Source organism: Camellia sinensis, chromosome 3 (genome assembly GCF_055761805.1).
Source record: "Camellia sinensis isolate YWXY chromosome 3, ASM5576180v1, whole genome shotgun sequence".
Lineage (NCBI taxonomy): Eukaryota > Viridiplantae > Streptophyta > Magnoliopsida > Ericales > Theaceae > Camellia > Camellia sinensis.
Window position 1 is genome coordinate 212,605,381 of NC_138963.1, and position 19,677 is coordinate 212,625,057.

At 43.0% G+C, this 19,677-nt stretch overlaps 1 protein-coding gene across 1 annotated transcript; it reads right to left on the bottom strand.

The window, feature by feature from the left end:
* Positions 1 to 342: 342 nt before the first annotated feature.
* On the bottom strand, positions 343 to 2,041 carry LOC145822209 (uncharacterized). Its single transcript, XM_082918814.1, has 3 exons — positions 1,820 to 2,041; positions 1,598 to 1,725; positions 343 to 1,462 (listed from the first exon to the last, which is right to left on the bottom strand). Exons 1-3 carry the CDS (start codon positions 2,039 to 2,041, stop codon positions 343 to 345), a joined length of 1,470 nt encoding a protein of 489 aa, XP_082774940.1.
* Between the last annotated feature and the right edge of the window lie 17,636 nt (positions 2,042 to 19,677).

Sequence of the window (19,677 nt, forward strand, 5' to 3'; positions counted from 1 at the left end):
GATAGGGTTTGAACACTTAGTTCATGAGGTCCATGAAAGCTACTGGAGCATTTGTGACGCCAAATGGCATGACGAGAAACTCGTAGTGCCTGCAACGGGTTCTAAAGGCAGTCTTTTCGATGCTTTCCGTTTTGACTTTTAGTTAATGGTAGCCAGAACGCAAGTCAATTTTTGAGAATACTTGGACGCCTTGTAGTTGATCGAACAAGTCATCTATTCGTGGCAGGGGTATCGATTCTTGATGGTGACTTTGTTCAGCTCTCGGTAACCAACACATAACCTCATCGTGCCATCTTTTTTCTTTATGAACAATACTAGGGCTCCCCAGGGTGAGGTACTAGATCAAATGAAACCTTTGTCTAGGAGTTCTTGGAGTTGAGTCTTTAGTTCTTTCAATTCCATCATTGACATGCGGTAAGGGGCTTTTGATATTGGTTGGGTACCAGGTTGAGTTTCAATGGTGAATTCGATTTCCCGGTCAATCGGGGTACCAGGTATATCTTCAGGAAAAACATCCAGAAATTCTCGTACTACAGGGATTACATCAATGGTGGGGGTCTCTTTTTGTGTATCGATCACATAACAAATATAACTTCCATAACCCTTTCTTAGAAGTCGTTGGGTTGTCATGAAAGATATAATACATGGAGGATTGGAAACTCTAGTCCTATCAAAGACAAGCTCGGGTTGGTTTGGTAACCTGAGGGAAACCTTTTTTGCTTTACAATCAATAGAGGCGTGGTTGGCAACCAGCCAATCCATACCTAAGATCACATCAAAGTTCTCAATACGGAGGGGAATCAAGTCTACATATAAGGTTTTGCCTTTTAGGGATATAGCACAAGATTTGTATACATCAACACTAAAGGTGAAATTACCAGAAGGAAAAGACACAGACAATATATATCCTAAGGGTTCGGGTGTTGATGCCAGCTTGGCAGCAAAGTGTGGTGCAACAAAAGAATGAGTTGAACTAGAGTCAATAAGGACATGAGCTAAATGACCACAGACAAAAAGTGTACCTGACACAACGTTTTCGGTAACTTCTGGTTTTCCAGGTACTAAGGCAAAAGCCCTTCTAGGTCCTGCGGGTTTTCTAACTGGGCCAGAGGGGCTGGCTGTAAGTTTGGTTAGCTTTGGACAATCCCTCAGCAAGTGGCCAACTTGATTGCATTTAAAGCATGCTCTCGCGTCTCGATGGCATTGTTCCCAATGAGCTTTCCCACAAGTAGGACAAGTTGGAATAGTGCCACCTCGGGGGTTGGTAGGAACTTGATTGCCTGAACTGGTTGTGCCCGTATTCACCTTTTTGGGAGGTGCAACACTGGGTCTTCTGTTGTCTCTTTCCCATAATCGCTTTTTTTGGCTTAGTTCCCTGGAATGTGAGGCTTTAATTCCCTTTTCTGCAATGTACGCCCAGTCTACTACTTCCGCATAGGTTGGCAGTTTTAAAACCTCAAGCCTATCTTTGATTTCAGCATCCAATCTTGCTTCAAATTTTCTTTCTTTTCGAGCTTCGGTGGGGATGACATATGTTACAAACCGAGCGAGTTGTGTAAACTTGTTCTCTTATTCGGCCACCGTCATGGTTCCTTACTTTAGATGTACGAATTCCGATCCCTTTTGTCCCTGCAACAAATCTGGGAAGTATTTTACATAGAACACTTCCAAGAATCTTGCCCAAGTCACAATTTCTTTTTTCTCTAGGGTGAGAAGCCACCATTCCTGTGCATTATCTTTAAAGGTGAAAGTGGCGAAAGTAACCTTCTGTCTTTCAGTGAAGGGTAGGGTGCGAAATTTTTTTTTCCATATCTTTAACCCAAGCGTCTGCTACCATTGGGTCTGGGCCGTTGATAAATGTGGTGGGTTTCAGATCCTGGAACTGTTTTATGGTAACCAGCTCTTCTCGCCGTTCCGGTATCCCATTGTTGATGTTAGTTTGTAAGGCTTGCAAAAAGCTAGTAACCACTCTTTCCATGATTCTTTCCATCGATTCAGTACCACTGACTGATGACTTGCTTCTGTTACCATTATTGGTCATTCTACAAAGTAATAAACGAGGCATTACATCCATAACACAACATATATAGCGCAATACATATAAAATACCAACTTCACTATTTTTACAATTAATATTACATCATTGTTCAAAAGTCAAAATATGTTAGTGTCTCATCCCTGCGGTATTAAAAAAAAAAGTGATTAGAACACATCATGGTTAGCGTACAAAAAAGGTTTTTTTCTACCAAATCTAGAGTTGTGGGTCAAACGGGTCAAACAACCACGAGAAGTAGTGTTGCATAAAAAGCTCAAATTCTCATCCTAACTGGACCACACCAAAACACATCCACACTGCCTGGATTGTGAAAATGGGGACGGACTGTATGTATCCCAAAAATGCTCGATCAACTATCTAGCCGGGTGTCTTGATATATGATAGGTCATTACTAAAATTAACATTTTGAATATTAATAATTTCCAACGGGTTAGGGACAGTGGTAAAAATATAGTCCTCGGGGTACACGTTTCCCCTTCTTGCCACAAAATTTGGGGGCAAAGGGCCTACGATGTAGTGCGGGCAGTCATATCCCGGGGCAATGCCGAGGACACGAGTGGGTCCGAGAAAGCATCTGCGCGTATAAGCATGGCTCTGCCTCCATAGTAAGTATGGGACATCAGTAGGATCAGTTTGTATATAGATTGGCCGACCCATCAATTGGGCAAGGCCTAGATGCAATCTCCTAATTATATCCTCTGAGTCTCCCCACCCTTCAGGCGAGGCGGGGGCGGAGTGCTCTGCTAAAATATCATCCAAATTAATGGCCCCGTGCTCCTCCCAAAATGCCTCGTCAAGGTTAATCTCAGACATTCCTACATTACTAGAAAAAACGTAAGATTTTACATAAAAGGACTAACGTCGCAGGTAAATATATATTTTATTATGTAGACATTTTATTTTATTATATGTATCTAGCTATATAGTTTTATTTATAACTTTTCAAACTTTCTAATCAAATTAAAATAGTTTTTTTTTTGAATGAACCATGGCTTTGATACTACCTTTGTCACGACCCAACCCCAGGGCTTAGGCTGGAATTGCATCTTACTAATTTATTTGTAGCAAATTAAATGGCGTAGGCAGAGGCAAAAAAAAAAAAAAAAAAAATTAAACCAAAAATTTACTTCATTCTACTATTTTAATAAGAGAAAATACATCTATAGGGCTTTTATTTATTTATGTTTTATTATGTAGTGACCGGCCCTCAGTAAAAAAGAAATAAAAAAAAGAAAAGGAAAAAAAAAAGACAAAATAATGGATCAACTTCAATTCTTGTTCAGGTTCCACTACATGAGGTTAAGGGTCTTCCTTACATCTCGTCACTTGAAAGGGTAACAGCTATAAGCACAAAGCAAAGTGAGAAATATTATGCCAAGAGTATAGGGAACACAAAATAACCATGAATAGTTAGTTAAGCTAAAACATTTACAAACTTATTTTGAATAAACAAATTATTCAAAGTGGTAGAAACTGAAATACAGAAATTATGTAAATAAATAACCATAACCACGGTATAAAACAGAATAGAGGTTGCATGAATGACAATTAGAACAGAGGTCAATGGATCTATGACAAACAGAAGACCACAAAGTAGCCAACCAGAGGCCAATGGTTATTTAAGTCCCCCAAGGCGTGGGACTCCCATGGTGGTACTTACAAAACATAATTATTTATAAGGTCTTTGTCAAATATTTTCTAAAATTTAAACAAACATATCTATGTGTTCCATTTTAAACAAATAGAGCTCAGAAAATAATCCACGTAATTGAAATATTAATATGATTTATAAAACATAACTTACATAAAATAATTGATGGTAGGTCAAAACATATGTAAAATATATTATGGTAACTTAAGGTATAATATAACTCACCTTAATATTAATTCCTACTATTTCCCTCATATTTACGCTAACTTATCGAGACTACTTCCTTCCTCTTTTCTGTCTCTTTTTATTTTTCACTCTTCTTTTCCCCTCATACCTTTACTTCTTTCCCAGCCCCCCCACCTCTTATATACACACAAGCTCATGATGCCTAAACATGGTGACTCACTCCCCCTAAGGCTAGATGGCACAGGTGGCGCCTATCCTTCTCTCTTGGAGAGATTACAATCTACTTAATTAATTGCCAAGTAATTGTTATTTGGCCAAGTAATTGTTATTTGGCCTTATCATATTAGTATGCTTATTATTATTATTATTATTATTATTATTACTATTACTATTTCCTACTATTATTATTATTATTATTCTTATTCCATATATTTATTTTATTATTATTGTTATTATCACTTATTTATTTAATAATATATTATCACATACAACCATAATTATATTTATATATAGTTATAAATATTTATGTGATATTTAATTAAACACTTAGGGTGTCACAAGAAAGCGTGGCTAGGGTTTTGAGAAGGTGATTTTCCTCAAGCTTCAAAGGCAACTTTCATGGGGCTTTCTTTCTCTTCCACCTCTTCCCACTCTTCCATAAGTGGCTAGTCTTCCAATTTTAAGGATTTGATGAAACCCTAGCCATTTGAATAAATGTATGGATGATTTAGAAGTTTATTATAATTGTTCTTTTAATTTCTTCAAGTATTTTGCTCTCTATGATTGTGTAATGCTTTTCATACATTAGTTTTCTTTGTGTTTGTGTTTGAAATACAAGATGAGTCATGCTACGAGAGACGGGTCGTGTTGCTACCATAGTTTAAAGCAAACGACTCCTGCTATTCGGGATGATTCGTGCATGTACGTTGAATGCAACAACCCTCTTGATCAATATTTCAAACTTGTAGTTGTAAAATATTGGGTATTTCAAACCGGATTGCAATTGATAGCCGATGTTAAATCTCATTTATGTGGTTAGTGGTGAATTCTTTGCCTTGAGATTTTTCCCAAAAATCAATATCTCAAACCCTACATTTAATTTCTCAATTTCATTTAATACTTGTTTAGTTATAATATTCCTTAATCTTTTTAATCAAAATTAATTTAGGAATTTAGAAATTAAATTAGTTTAATTTCATAATTGTTCCTGTGGATCAAGACCTGGACTTGCCATTATTCTAAAAGAATTTGGTATAATTTAGTATTTATATTTGGTGTGTGAAACGATTCATCAAACGTTATCCTAATATATTAGCTATATCATAGTCACACACCTACTCCCTACACAAACACCAGCAAACATAATAATAATAATAATAATAATAATAATAACAACATAAAATATAAATATTTGTGGCCATAATTTTATGATAAAAATAATTTACGGTCTAAATCGACAAACCAAAATCGATCGGTCACAATCAATTAAACGAGACTTAGCCATAATCAACAAGCCATAATCGACAAAAAATATTTTTTGGTATCAACAATGCCTCCTTATTTAAGGTAAAAATAAATTTTGCCTTAAATAAAATAAAAGACAAAAAAATTAAAAAAAATTATAGACAAATCCTGAAATGTGACAAGATGGTCTAAGCAGTCCTTAAAAATATTTGTTACTTCGTTTGGTCTTGGTGGATGGGGGTTTACGAAAGTGCCCTTGTTTTTCGAATTGTGTGTTGACGCAGTTGTATTAACCTTTGGAGTGGGGCGTGATTTGGTGTCACGTTGGGAAAAAGCTCAATAGTAGATTATACTACATTTTGGTTGTGAGATGGTGTGACGTCATATCGGTTATAACCTGACCCGTTTTCAGTGCCCGCGTGTTATGAGATGGAATCCCCAAATCAAGCAACAATATCAGAAACCCGCTGTCGGTGAATCCCTTGATTGTTGCTGTTACTATTTTCCTGATCATGAAATTGGATGATTGTGTGGCTATCGATTTGGGATTCGGAGATATACGGTAGGGTTTCATGTGTCGTCTCGTGAGTTAGGCGTAATTTTTTCAAATCGGTGTTATGAAAACAGAGTTGAGGGTTTGAAACGGTGGTCTGTGTGTTGGCTCTGTGTTGGTCAAAATGTTGACATGTCGATGAGCTATAACAGTGACAATGGCTCATAAGCGTAAGTGGTAGGGTTTGCGATGTGCATATTTTGCAAACAATGGGATGGAAGGTTTGACTGCATATGTGGTGTGTGTCTGTCGTGTGTGTGCATAACGTATAAATATGAAATCTTTGTGCTTGACTATTATTCACATGTGTGTTCGAATTTTTTTACGATGTGGTTGTCATCATGGGTGTTTGGATGTGTTTGTCTGCTAGTACGTGTCCATTGATGTTGTTTTTTTTTTTTGTGTGTGTGTGTGTGTGTGTGTGTGTGTGTATATTGGAGGATGTGTCTGAACCCATATATAGGAAAGGGAGAATGGAAATATGTTTGTAAGATGCAGATGTTGGGTCCCCACCATATCCACCCACCATGATAATCTACTTTCCTTCATGGTGACTTGGAGGAAGCGATTACATGGAACAACTAGAGGGTTTCAGAGTGAAAGGAAAGGAGGATTATGTGTGTCAGCTAAAGAAAAGTCTTTATGGTCTGAAGCAGACACCCAGACAATGGTATAAGAAATTTGAATCAATTATGAGGGAGCAAGGCTACATGAAAACTACTTCTGACCATTGTGTATTTGTGCAGAAACTCTTTGATGATGATTTTATTATTTTATTGCTCTATGTTGATGACATGTTGATTGTTAGCAAGAATCCTTCAAGAATGAAAAAAAAGCAACTAAGTCTATCCTTAGCCATGAAGGACTTGGGGCCGACAAAGCAAATTCTTTGTATTCGAATTTAGACAGAAAGGAGAATGAGTTGTACATGTCACAGGACCAATATATTGACAAAGTGCTTGAAAGGTTCAACATGGATAAATCTAAAGTGGTTAGCTCTCCTCTTGCTACTCACTTTAAGTTAAGCACTAATCAATACCCTTCTACATATGAAAAAGATGAATATATGAAAAGAGTTCCATATGCCTCAACGGTAGGAAGCTTAATGTATGCAATGGTCTGTACGAGGCAAGATAGTGCTCACTCAGTTGGTGTAGTTAGCCGATTTCTTTCAAATCCAGGAAAAGAGCATTGGAATGCAATAAAGTGGATAATGAGATATCTTAGAGGCACTTCCAGGTTGACACTCTGTTTTGGAAGTGGAAAACCAATTTTAGTTGGCTACACTAATGCAAATATGGCAGGAGATGTGGATACCCACAAGTCTACTTCGAGTTATTTGATCACTTTCTCAAGTGGAGCTGTTTCTTGGCAGTCGAGGTTACAAAAATGTATTGCACTTTCTACAATAGAGGCATAGCTTATTGCAGCAACAGAAGCTTGTAAAGAGTTGCTATGGATGAAAAAGTTCTTGATGGAGCTTGGTTTCAAACAACAACAATATGTGTTGTTTTGTGATAATCAAAGTGCTATTCACTTGGCTAAGAAATCTACGTTCCATTCGAGGTCAAAGCACATCAATGTGAGGTTACATTGGATAAGAAAAACTTTTAATCATAAGTTAGTAGAATTTGGAAAAATTCATACAGATGATACTGGTTCTGATATGTTAATAAAAGCTTTGTTAAGAGAGAAGTTTGAGACTTTTTGTTCGATCACCGGGATGGAAATTCCCCCCCTCCCCAATAGTCGGGAAGGGGGAGATTTGTTGGGTTGAGTTTCCCTCCTTGTAGAGGATGGCCCATTTTGATAAAGTCCACATAAAGAGAAGTTAGGCTTTTTGGCCCATTTGTGACGGGGTATATAAACTCTATTTGTTGCCAGAAAATCTATGAGTGAAACAAAGAAGAAAAAAAGGCTTCAACGTGTTCTGGAAGATTCTGCCTAGATTTGCTCAAACGCACCGATCGGCAAGCATCCATGGTCCGATTGAGCTGAAATTTGGTGAGTGGGTTCGTGACTGAAGGATCTAAATTCTGAACGGTGGAGATTGGTTTTACAGCATTCTGTAGTAGCTTTGGGTTCTGGAATAGCCCCTTGTTTTTGCTGGGATCTCTCCTTTTTTGTTGCCAAGAATGTTTATTTCTTGAGTTTGTATCTTTGTTGTTTGCCTCTAGTTATAGCTAGAGAAAACTTGTTGTACACTCATTATTTGTTAATAGTGGAGATTTTGGTGAATTACCATCCCATAGTTTTTTCCTTCTCACACCGAGAAGGTTCTCTACGTAAAAAAAAGTGATTGTGTGTTCTTTTTCGTGTGCATTTGATTCCATATTGTTATATATGGATATATATATATATTGTGCTCTATTTAATTACTTCCTAATAGATTCAAATAAAGAGGGAGAATATTTTATTTATGCTAATTTGTGTTTGATTTGGGTTGTTGAATCGGTGTTTATTTCTCCTATCACTTTGGACAAGTTAAGAAATTGCAGACTTAACCAAGATCCTATGAAGGATGGGATTGGTACTCCTCTGAAATCATTTAGACTTAGATCCACGTACTCGAGGTGCTTCAAATTTAGCAAAGAAGGTGAGAGGGAGATTTGCGTCGAACAAGCGGGCCGAGTTACAGTAGTACGGGATATGGTATTGGGCCTTACGAGGGCTAGACCCTGTGTCTGACCAAACTGAACCAACGCGGCTCCTCGGCCCATTACGTTGGGTTGGGCAGACCGTTGACCAGAATGTGGAGGCATGTAGGTGCTCAACCGAGCTATGGTTCTGCGAAACTTGATATTTGGTTAGATCCGCACTGATGCGTTGGGCTGAGCCACGGATAGTTGGACTAACTTTGGGCCGAGATGTCCTACAAGGTAGCAGGGCGAGGCTGAGATGTCAAACTGCATGCCCTACGACTAGTCGATTCAGATGGACCGATTTATTGTAGCTCGGCCATTCCAGTCGTTGTGATGTTTGTCCCAAGTGATAGCCTGGTCGTGATAGCCGGGTTGCATAAGCCACCTGGACTAATGGTAAAAGAGGGAAAATCCACCCTTGGTATGCGTCAATACCGTTTGGTGGTTCGACAAACACTGTTTGGAGGTTTTGGTCTCTACACGTGTAAGAAAGGTAAAGGGGAGCACAGCTGCCTGTCCAGAGAAGGACAGCAGAGGTAGTGCACCCACAATCTATGAGGCTGCATGGCCAGCCTAAAAAAAAGGAATGGGAGACGTTAGAAGTAGGCAATCTGAAGGCATTCCCAACTCTCTCTTTCTAGAGTGCTCTCTATTATTCTTTTTTTTCTCCAAGTGTGTTGACTTGATCGTTGGAGGGTTTATCCAGTAGCACACCGCCAGACAGCTTATCATCTTTTGGTTTTCAGGTTAAGCGGCGTTACGTGAAGCTTAGGTTCAAGGAGTACGAAGAATAGAGAATATTTCACCCTCGTACAATTGGCACCATCTGTGGGAAAAACTTTGACAGACAAACCTTGTCCTCTAAGCTTTTTCAACTGTTTCTATGGCAAACAATGACGAGACACCGCTGTCCGTTGTCGACGGTATCACACCAGAGTCTGTCTGACAGAGGGATGGCCCTCATGCTATTCCGACTATGGTGGGCCTAGAAACCTCTTCCAGAGATGCGTGAGACAAACACATAAGGAGCACTGAACACTCTAAGAGTCCAAAGGGTCGCCGCCGACGAGGAGAGTATCATGCTCAGCGCTCGGAGCACAAACTTAGAGACCAAGACGCCCTCATTCGGAAAATGGAGACGTTGAAGCGGCAGATCAAGGGGAAGAATGTTGTTGGAGTGGGCAACCACAGTGAGTGCACCCCACCTCATCGCTCTCACAGTCGTCGCCAAGATGGGACGCCTTTTCTCTCTATCACCAAAAACTATGGAGTTGGAGACTCCGATCCACTAGTGGAGGGATCTTACACTCGCGACAGTAGTTACCGTTCCTCACGTTCGTCGATGACATTGAGATACTCTTAATTCGCCCGTTCGGGAGACCTGAGGGATGTGTTGGAGGAACGAGCTCGCCGTAGAGAAATCCATAGATTGCCAGTGTTGCAAAGGCTGAGTCCCCAAATCCGTTGCAGTGAGGAAGTAGCAACGCCAGCACCTAAAATGATGGCCCCAGTGCCAATGGACAGAGAGCTAGCAAGACTTACCGCCACCCCACTGTCCCCAAATATCGAGAGCACACCAATCCCTGCCAGATTCCACCAACCTAAGGTCACGCTGTACGACGGCAAGACAGATCCGTACATGCACGTGAGTCATTATCGGCAAGTAATGGCTGGCCATCGGCACAATGACGCCTTGATGTATCTCATATTCCCAGCAAGTTTGGGAGAACTAGGCCTAAAGTGGTTCGAAAGACTTCCGAAGAGGAGCATCGAGGGGTGGCAACAACTAACAGAAGCCTTCGTCACCAGATTCAAAACCAACACTCGAACACCGAAGGAGGTCGACCATCTCCTGAGCGTCAAGATGGAATCTGGAGGTTATTTGAAGACATACAATGCCAAATATTGGGAAACCTACAATGAGATCCTCGATTGCCCCACCAATCTGGCGATCGCTTAATACAAGCGAGGTCTCCCAGTCGGACATAGGTTGCAAGACTCGCTCACGATGCACCAGCCCACAATCATGGAATCCTTGATGCAGCGGATCAACAAACATATCTGAGTAGAGGATGATGCTGCCATCGCCACCGCAACCGAGAAGGCAAATTCGGTTACAACAGACAGAAGAATGGTTGGGAAGGTTCACTCAGTGGGGCAGGAGGACAACCGCTCTAATGACCGAGCTAGAGACCAACATCGCGGTTCAAACCGCAATGATAGAAACAAAAGTCGCAGAAACGACCAAGCTAACTATAGACACCCCATTTTTGACCGTCCTCAAGACTTGGACGTCACCGCTTGGAACACTCGGTGATTATCCATGTTTGTGTTCGTTTGGAGTTCCCGGAAGTCTCGGCTCGCGCGCCCTGCCTTAGGATCTCCGAACTTGACCATTTAGTGTCTGGTTTCATACCGAACACTTATGTTTTGCCTTGGAGGGGCAAGGAATGCCTTGTGAGGCATACCCACACACCACCGGCAGTGGCTAGAGGCCACCGGCTTGTATTTTTCTGCCATCGGCACTATTTGTTGCCGGTCGGCACATTTTATTGCCGGTCGGCATAGTTTGTTGCCGGTCGGCACATTTTTTTGTTGAAATGACATTTTTGGGCAGCCGACCATTGTTCATCTACTTTATGGAGATATTTTGTGCCAGCTGTGATAGCTGGCACCAACTCTACCTCCCTCCATACACGTGTATGGAGGGATCTCCCTCTAAGCAAGCTTGTTGTATAAGCTTTGCAAGAGGGAGTCTTATAAGAGGAAGGGCTTTCCTCTTTGATCTAGGTTAGAGACTTAGAAGCAAAAACCAGAGCTTAGAGATATAGATACATTCTATCTCTATATCTCCCTCTCTCTCCTCCTTTGTGTGTGTTTCCTTGGCCTAAAGGTGGATTTTACCTTATTTTTGCACCATTACACACACTATTACACCTTGCTCCGAGATTGAGGGACTTGGGGGGTTGATCCTTGAGTTTTTGGACTGATTTTGATCAAAAGAAGAGGGCTAGACCATTTGTTCTTCAAAGGTTCTTCAAGGGTGAGCATCTTGCTTTATTTTCCCCAAACTTACAATAGTTTTTTACCTATCTTGCTTGCTGATTTAGCTTTTGTGCATAACATGAAAAAGGCTTGTATTCTCATGCTTTAGAACTTTCATTAAGGTTGTTTTGTGGTTTGAGTGCAAACTCACCTTATTAGGCTTTATTTGGTCTCTTTTGTGCTTCTTTTGTGAGGCCTTGTTTGCTTGAATGTGTTGGTCTTTTCACCACTAAAAACCAGTTGATTTTCAGTGATAAAGAAGGTGGTTTGAAGTCTTGCATAGGGGAGGGACACCCCTCTCCCTTCATTGTCTTGTTTCCTTACATTTTGGCCTAAAAGGGTAGCATGTATGTTTGATCATCTTGAGCCTTATTTCAGAAGTTTTTTGGATGTTTTAGGTCATATGTAACCTCTGTTTTTGGCCGGATTTGTGCCTCCTTGTATGCTTGTAGTACTTGCTTTGCATTGCTCCATTTAGCTTGGAAGTGCACCTCACGATTAGGCCATGATTCTTACATGTGTTGGCTTAGTTCTATGAAGTTTTTTTAGCATTGCTTTCCCATGCTTAAAGTCTGTTGGTTATCAATTTGGTCATGTTTGACATGGTTGTTAGGGTTGCTTTGCATTTTGGCTTGAAAGCTTTGAGCATGTTGACCCCTAGCATGCATGGTTGTGATCATCCTCATGATTTGGCATCTTTTAGGACCACATTTCAGTCCAAGAATCATGTTTGTATGTGTGCATGTATGATCTCTTTTATGCCTTGAGGGTGTGCCCTCTTATGCCTAGAAATGAGTCTTGGTGGTAGCATTTCATGGGAGGCATTTTAGCTGCCATATTAGGAGGCTTTGGAGTCCCATTTTGCATGTAAAAATTCTGTCTTTGCTTGTCTTAGTCATGCCATGAGTGGTCATGTTGGCGGGAGTGAAATGCCTCCCCTTTGTGCCTTAACCTTAGGACCATTACCTTGTTTGTTAGCATGACTATTTGTCTACCTCTTAGACACCTTTCGGCCACTGTTTTGGGGTAGATCAAGGTCTGTCCCTTTATGGTTCAAGGTCCCATTGCATGCTTGTTTCATGTTTGTTGCATGGTTGCTTCATTAAGCCTTGTAGTATATTAATCCCATTGTCAAATTGGTCCATGTTTGCACCACATTTGCACCTTGTATGCTTAGCATTGCATGTTTGTCATGATAGTTGCATAACATTTGCTATGTCTTGCATAATTGGTATCATGTTGCATTTGAGCCATGTTTGCATAACATGCATTGCATTACTTGGTTTGGGGTGTCAAACCCAGTGTGAGAATCAAGGAACATTCATACTACAAGTGATGTAATGTGCCTTGATTCTCGGTCACCGAGGCCTTTGACTCCGACTTGATAAGGCTTTGGTTCTCATTTTGTTTGTTGCATGCATCCTTACATCAAGTGGCAAATTTGATCCCTTGGGCTATCATGCACCATTGATGGCTCGAGGATCGAAGGTCATGCTTCCTTGAGTTCAAAGCATGATAGGAAGCATGACCATGCTCACATGTGCCTGAAAACCCCATGCCATGCACTGTCTGTTCTCTGTTTGCTGTCAAAACTGTATTCTGCAGGAAGTTTCTGCCGACCGGCAGAATTAAGTGCCGGCCGGCAATCTTTGAATGGCCGGCAAATCAAAATAATGCCGACGGAAATCCTGGACTGCCGGTGGGAATTCTGCCTGGCCGGTGGTGATCTGCAACATGCAAGGAACCTGTTCTGGAGTTTTGGTGATTTTCAGAGAGACAGGGCAGTACAAATAGAGGTGACAGGGGTACGGTACAGGTTTTTCGGGCGAGCCGATTTCCGAGCATGCATCATTTGCGCATCCCGAGGCAGAGGCTGCGGCCACCCTCTTCTTTCTTTTGCGTCCTTTCTTTTAATTAATTAGAAATTCTGTAATAATTTTATTTGCTTATTATTTGGGACTGTAATATTTATTTGTACCCTCCGAGCGAGGGCAATTATGTAATAAGTGTGCGTGAGTGTGTGTATGTCTTCCAACCTCACGTCTTTCTTCCCTTTTATTTACCTGCTTATGATGGTAGATTAGGGCACGTTTAATTTAGCATACCTTATGCTATGCATGCGTGCATTCATGCATTTGTACTGCATGCATTAGGCTCGGTACATCACGCTAACTGCATTTGTACTTCAATTTACAAATCGAATATGTGATAATTGATCGCATTACATATGCCATGCTTAGGTTAACCGAGCCTATCTAAATTGCATCCTATATGTGTTGCATTAGGCAATTTAACATGAACTAGGACACGCACGTTTTGCTAACTAGTTTACTGTTTTGGCACGGAGTACGATGTAAGTATTTATGCTTTAGCATCCTTGCATGCGTGTGAGTGTTGCCATGATAGCATGATTACCATGAGGCTAGTTGCTTACGTGATATTACTGCTTGAATGCCTGTGGATGGAGGTCAAATTGCTTAAATTGGGATAACACATTAAAACTGTGAATTTTAAAGCCCACTAGATAGTGGCAAAACCATCTTTTCTAAAAGCCCACTTGAGGGTGGCAAAACCTGCATTTTAGCCTACTTGCGAGTAGCAAACCATCTTCAAAACAAACATGAAATGTTTTGTTCCAATTTAGGCGATTTGGTCTATACTTGTTTGCTGTGCGCATAACATAGTAATTCTAGGCTAATAACCAGAATAAGAACACATAAACGTTTTGAAAACAGAATATCACGGTTAGTAGAGGCCGGCCTTCGGACCGGGCGAGAGGGGGTGCTCATAGCTGACCTTCCCCGATCGTACCCAAGTTCCCGAGCCGAGGCAACTTTGGTGATGACGGATACGTGGCCTTTGGCACCGAGTCAGGGTTTCCTAAATTCCCCTTTAATAAAATATTTAGGCGGCGACTCTGTATCTGGCAAAGCAGTCCATGTTTGGCACTTCTTTCAAAATCTGTTTTCTCAAAACGATTTGCCGGATTTGGATTCTTTGTTTCAGATTTAGAACCGTAACAAAATCGAGAGTCCGAACTGTAGTAGCGAAGGCCCCTCGCGGACTTGTTACAGTTTCTGGCGACTCTGCTGGGGATTTTAGAGAGCTTGACTCGAACTCGTGATATCCTGTTTTGATCTCATTTATGTGTTTCTTTGCATTGCATGTGCATTGGTGCGCCTAGGAACACAGTGTTTGCCATCTGCCATTCCTGAGCGGTTTGCCGGAGGCTTGTCTTGTCAAGGCACGACCATAAGGCTGACCGGCTATGGGCTCTGACAGCATGGGAACACAAACCCCGGTTTACCGGGGCACCCTTTTCGACCATTCGACCTAGTGCATATTCGGATCCATAGTGACCATTCCAAATTAGGACAGGCTGCTTACCCGATGTTAGGTTGTTTGAAAACTGCTGCGTGCATAGTGAAACCCTAGCCCCTGACAAAATAGGACAGGGAAACCCTACCCCAATATAGGGGTGTTTTGGCTCTCTTTACTTGCTATGTGCTTTTAGAATGTTGCTCTACAGGGAACGTGCATATCAGTCTGCAAGATTGAGTATTAGGCCTGAGGGTATCAGTATCAGTTTATGAATCAGTTATCTGCGGGTATCAGGTTCAGTTTTGGGAACAGAGATTTTGGGGAACAGTGATCAGTATTGAGGGACAGTGTGTTCGGCTTACTGACTATGTATTATGGATACCCAACTGTGTATTATATGTTTATTTTATGTCGTTGTGCTGTCCGGTTGTTGGTTCATTTATTGCTTTATTTATCTTTTTGCTAGGTAGTTTAACATCATTGTTTCCAACCCAGTAGACATTCCCCAAGCACTCTGGATCAGAGGTCGCCGACTCCATCGATCTGAGGATCTGATAGCAGGACAACCGGTGTACCACTCTCTCCCCCCGGTTACTAAACGGAAGGCAACTAGGCAGAGGGCATCAGTTCAACAGTCAGTTCAGAGGGCCTTATCTACCCCACCTGAGTTCAGTAGGGATCAGGGTCCTATTTCACCTACAGAGAGGGAACGCATACCAGTAATTCAACCAGAGCAGAATAGTATGGCTAGCTTAGAGGAGATGGTGTGCCAACTTCAGGAAAGCATGAAAATGATGCAGCAAGATGCTGTCCGACAGGTAGAATTCGCCAGGCAACAAGCCACAGTTATGGGTGAGCAAGCAGAGTTAATTGTGAAATTGCAGCAGCAAACTGGGGCGTCAGCTTCACAGCAAGTCCCTCCCCCACTAAGGGTTCCGATACCCGAAGAGACGCCAAACGCCCGGAATGTCCAAGAAGATACGGACATCCCGACGGGGCCAGCTCCACCCCCGATTCTACCTCAACAATCCAAGGCTCCCACTCCTATCAATCTATTGGATTCTCCTTTCGAGTCCGAAGTAGACCCCGTGGCATTGAAAATGCACAAGCTTGAAAAGATGTTCAAGAAATCTTAGGGTGCGAAGTCCATTCCGGACATTGGAGACGGATACACTGATGCAGCCGTGACGCTGCCAGATCGGTTTAAGATGCCACAAATCGATCGTTTTGACGGATCTGAGGATCCCATGGTACACCTGCGACTATTTTCAGACGTCCTAAGGCCAATGGGCCTCACTAGATTGCAGAAGCTGTCTTTATTTGGCCGGACCCTGTCAGGTGTAGCGGCCGCATGGTATGCAAAATTGGAAGATGACGTCAAGAGAAGTTGGGACGAGATGGCTGAGGCCTTCATCCTGCAGTACTCGTATAACACACAAATCGAGATCACGACCCGAGATCTCGAGACAACGAGACAAGAAACCAAGGAGAGTTTCTCAGAATTTGTAACCAGATGGCGGGCTAAGGCTTCGATGATGACCTTAAGACCCACGGACAAGGACCAGATTCGGATGATTGTGCGCAATCTTCAGCCGAAGCTAATGCAGAAGATGATTGTAATCCCCTTCCCTACTTTTGCTGATCTACATGAAATGGGAGTGCAGGTCGAGGATGCCTTAAAACAAGGCCTGATTGATAATGACCGGGAGCAGCCCCGCAGGACTTTCAATCGAAATACTACTGCAGGCCCGAGTGGCGCTACAACTACCAGGACCTCCGAAGTGAGTATGGTCACCACCAACCCTTCCCCAAGAACTACGGCAGCCACACCATTCTCCGGTGCGTCCGGAAGCAACCCTTAAACAGCCAAATACCCTCCCAGAAATACCAGAACCTTCACTCCGCTTTATATGCCCCTATCCAAAGCTTTGGGGGTTTTGATCAGAAAAGGGCATCTGAAGCCCCTAGAGCCGCGGCCCTTACCCGAAAGACTTCCCGCCGCCCACAATCCAGCCAAGTATTGTGCGTTCCACCAGCAGCACGGTCACGACATCGATCTGTGCTTTCGATTGCGTCATGAGATCCAAGATCTCATTGATAATGGGGTGATTTTACCCCCTGAAAAACCCAATGTTACTACAAATCCTCTCCCCACACATAACCAAGCTCCACCGCCCAAAAGAGTCAATTTTATCCACACTGGGGTCGCATCCTACGATCCTAGTATCTATATCACACCCTCCTACCTGCCTAAGCCGGAGGTTTTCCTTCCTGATAGCACCGATTTGTGCATGGTGGACGTCTCCATAACCCAACCCAAGCCAGTGGTGGTGACCATCGAGAACAGGAAAGAGATTGTCGAGCCAGAGTCTGCGGAATCTGGAAGTGATGTTGGGAACGCTTATAGTCCAAGTGACTACATTTCACCAATGGGCCAGAATAGACCAGATATCGAAGTTCCAGCCAGGGGAGAGCTATGTGTAATCCAAGGGGATAGTCCAGGACAGGGAACAGATGATTTGACAGCTGTGGAAGTGGATCTTGCCAAGTTCCAGTTTTACGATAACCAATATCTAGAAGACCCAACCGTCAACTGGTTCGATTATGAGGAATCGGCTGAGGCCACGGGATGGTTGGACGATCAGCCAGATGTGGTAGGAGGGTTTCAGTCAGAACAAGGCCCGACAGGGGTAGAAGCGTCAATAACAGCTGGGAAGGTCGAAGAACAAAATTCATCGCCGGAGAGCGCCGGTGTCGAGAGTTTTGCTCAGGAATGGAGCATTTTGAGTACAGGGATCATTGAACAATCTACTGCATTGACACAGTCAGAACATGAAAGATTCGAAGATTCTGAGAGGGTCAGGAAGGCAAAAGGCCACGTGGGGGTTGAGACTGCCACAAGCACAGAAATGGAGAATGCTGCGAGCATAGGGATAAAAGGTACTGCAAATATCGGGACAGTTATGCCAGAACCAGACAGATGCCTGTCGGCTGCAGATGGTATGTGGTGGGAAGACGACGATCTATGTCTGGCCCACACGGACGAAGATTGGGAAGGTAACCAACCAGATGATACCTGGTATATCGGCGAAGTCGATCACATGACTAGGAGTGGACGGTATTTCAAGCCTCCACACCTAGATCAACCAGAGGCGTCTGGAAAAGATAAGGAGGCAGAGAAGCAAAAGGAAAAGCAACTTGAGGATGAGGCCGTATTGAGACAATTGAAAAAGATACAAGCAGACATCTCCATCTGGGGACTACTTATGGCTTCTCGAGTACATAGACAAGCCGTTCTTACAGCCATGGACAAAGCTAAGCTTTCCATAGACACCACGCCCGAACAGCTGGTGGGCTTAGTCTTTTCGGGAGGAAGTTCCCCAGCATTGAGTTTTTCTGACAAAGAACTGCCACCCGAGGGTGCGAACCATAACAAGCCACTCTACATCTCTGTGGAGTGCAGGGATAAATGGATACCCATGGTGCTTGTCGACACGGGGTCCGCCATCAACGTCTGCCCGGCAAGGACAGCTTATGCGATTGGTTTGAAAGTCGCGGATTTCGTGCCAACGGCCCAGGTAATTCGGGCGTATGACAACACAAGCCGGGAAGTAATGGGAACAGTTAAGATTCAAACAAAGGTTGGGCCGGGACAGCACGAGATAGATTTCCATGTCTTGGAGGTTCCTGCAACGTTCAACCTGCTTTTGGGGCGGCCGTGGCTGCATCAGGTAAAGGCGGTCTCCTCTACCCTGCATCAAGTGGTGAAATACCCCTATGGGAAGGTAGTAGCCATTGTCTTCGAAAATTCATCAATTCATCCACCGCCAGAAGTATCCACGCCTGTTCTAGAAATTGAACACAGTATGGAAGATGTGTTCATATCAAGTTTTACCTTGGCTGAGGCTCGGGTTGTACAGGACATCATGGCAGCTAATGAAGGGGTATATGTCAGTGCCCAAGCAGTCTATCTCATGAACAAACTCCAGCACATCCTCGGGATGGGATTGGGCAAGAGCGGCCGGAAAGGTGTCGCAGCATTGGCCGAAGTGCCGCATAACCCTCATACCTTTGGTTTGGGCTACCTACCCACCAAAGAGGATTGGATAAGGAAAGGAAAGGAAATGGCCGGAAGGGCCAGAGCGAAACAGATGGGGAAGCCCTTTGACTTAATGCACCAGCCCATTCGGGGGACCCTAAACGGACGCTTCGTCTGGGAGGGGGAGGACTTTCCGTTCTGTGGCTTCCCAGAGCCGTGGCTCAACGCGGAGAAAAAGCGCGTACCGGGGTTTGAGATCTTCTTTGATTTACAGTTACCTGAGGATGACATCGCCGAAAGGCAGACAGATCTATCGGCTGAGGCTGAGCAAAGTAAGGAAGTGCAGTCTGAGGACGCTGAAAATGAAATGGGGGCAGCGCTGGCGTGTCTGCTTTCAGATCCTCCGATCGAACAGGGGTGCTTGGGGGATAGCTCCTCGGTATGTGTGATTGGGAATGAAGCGGCTGCGGGTCTACCATCAGCTATTTTGGATGCGTCCATCGCACCTTCTCTCATCTGGCAATATGAAGAAGGCTTTTTATCTAGCAGCACCGGGTCAGGTAGTGAGCCGGAATTTGATTCCACCGAATCTTGTACGTCGGAATCAAGTTCCAGCTCAACTGAGTCTGAGTCCGGTATTCCTGGGGGTGATAACCCGGATGCCACAGTCCTGTCTAGGTCGTCATTTTCATTTTCTTTTGAGTCTGTTGTAACAGAGGA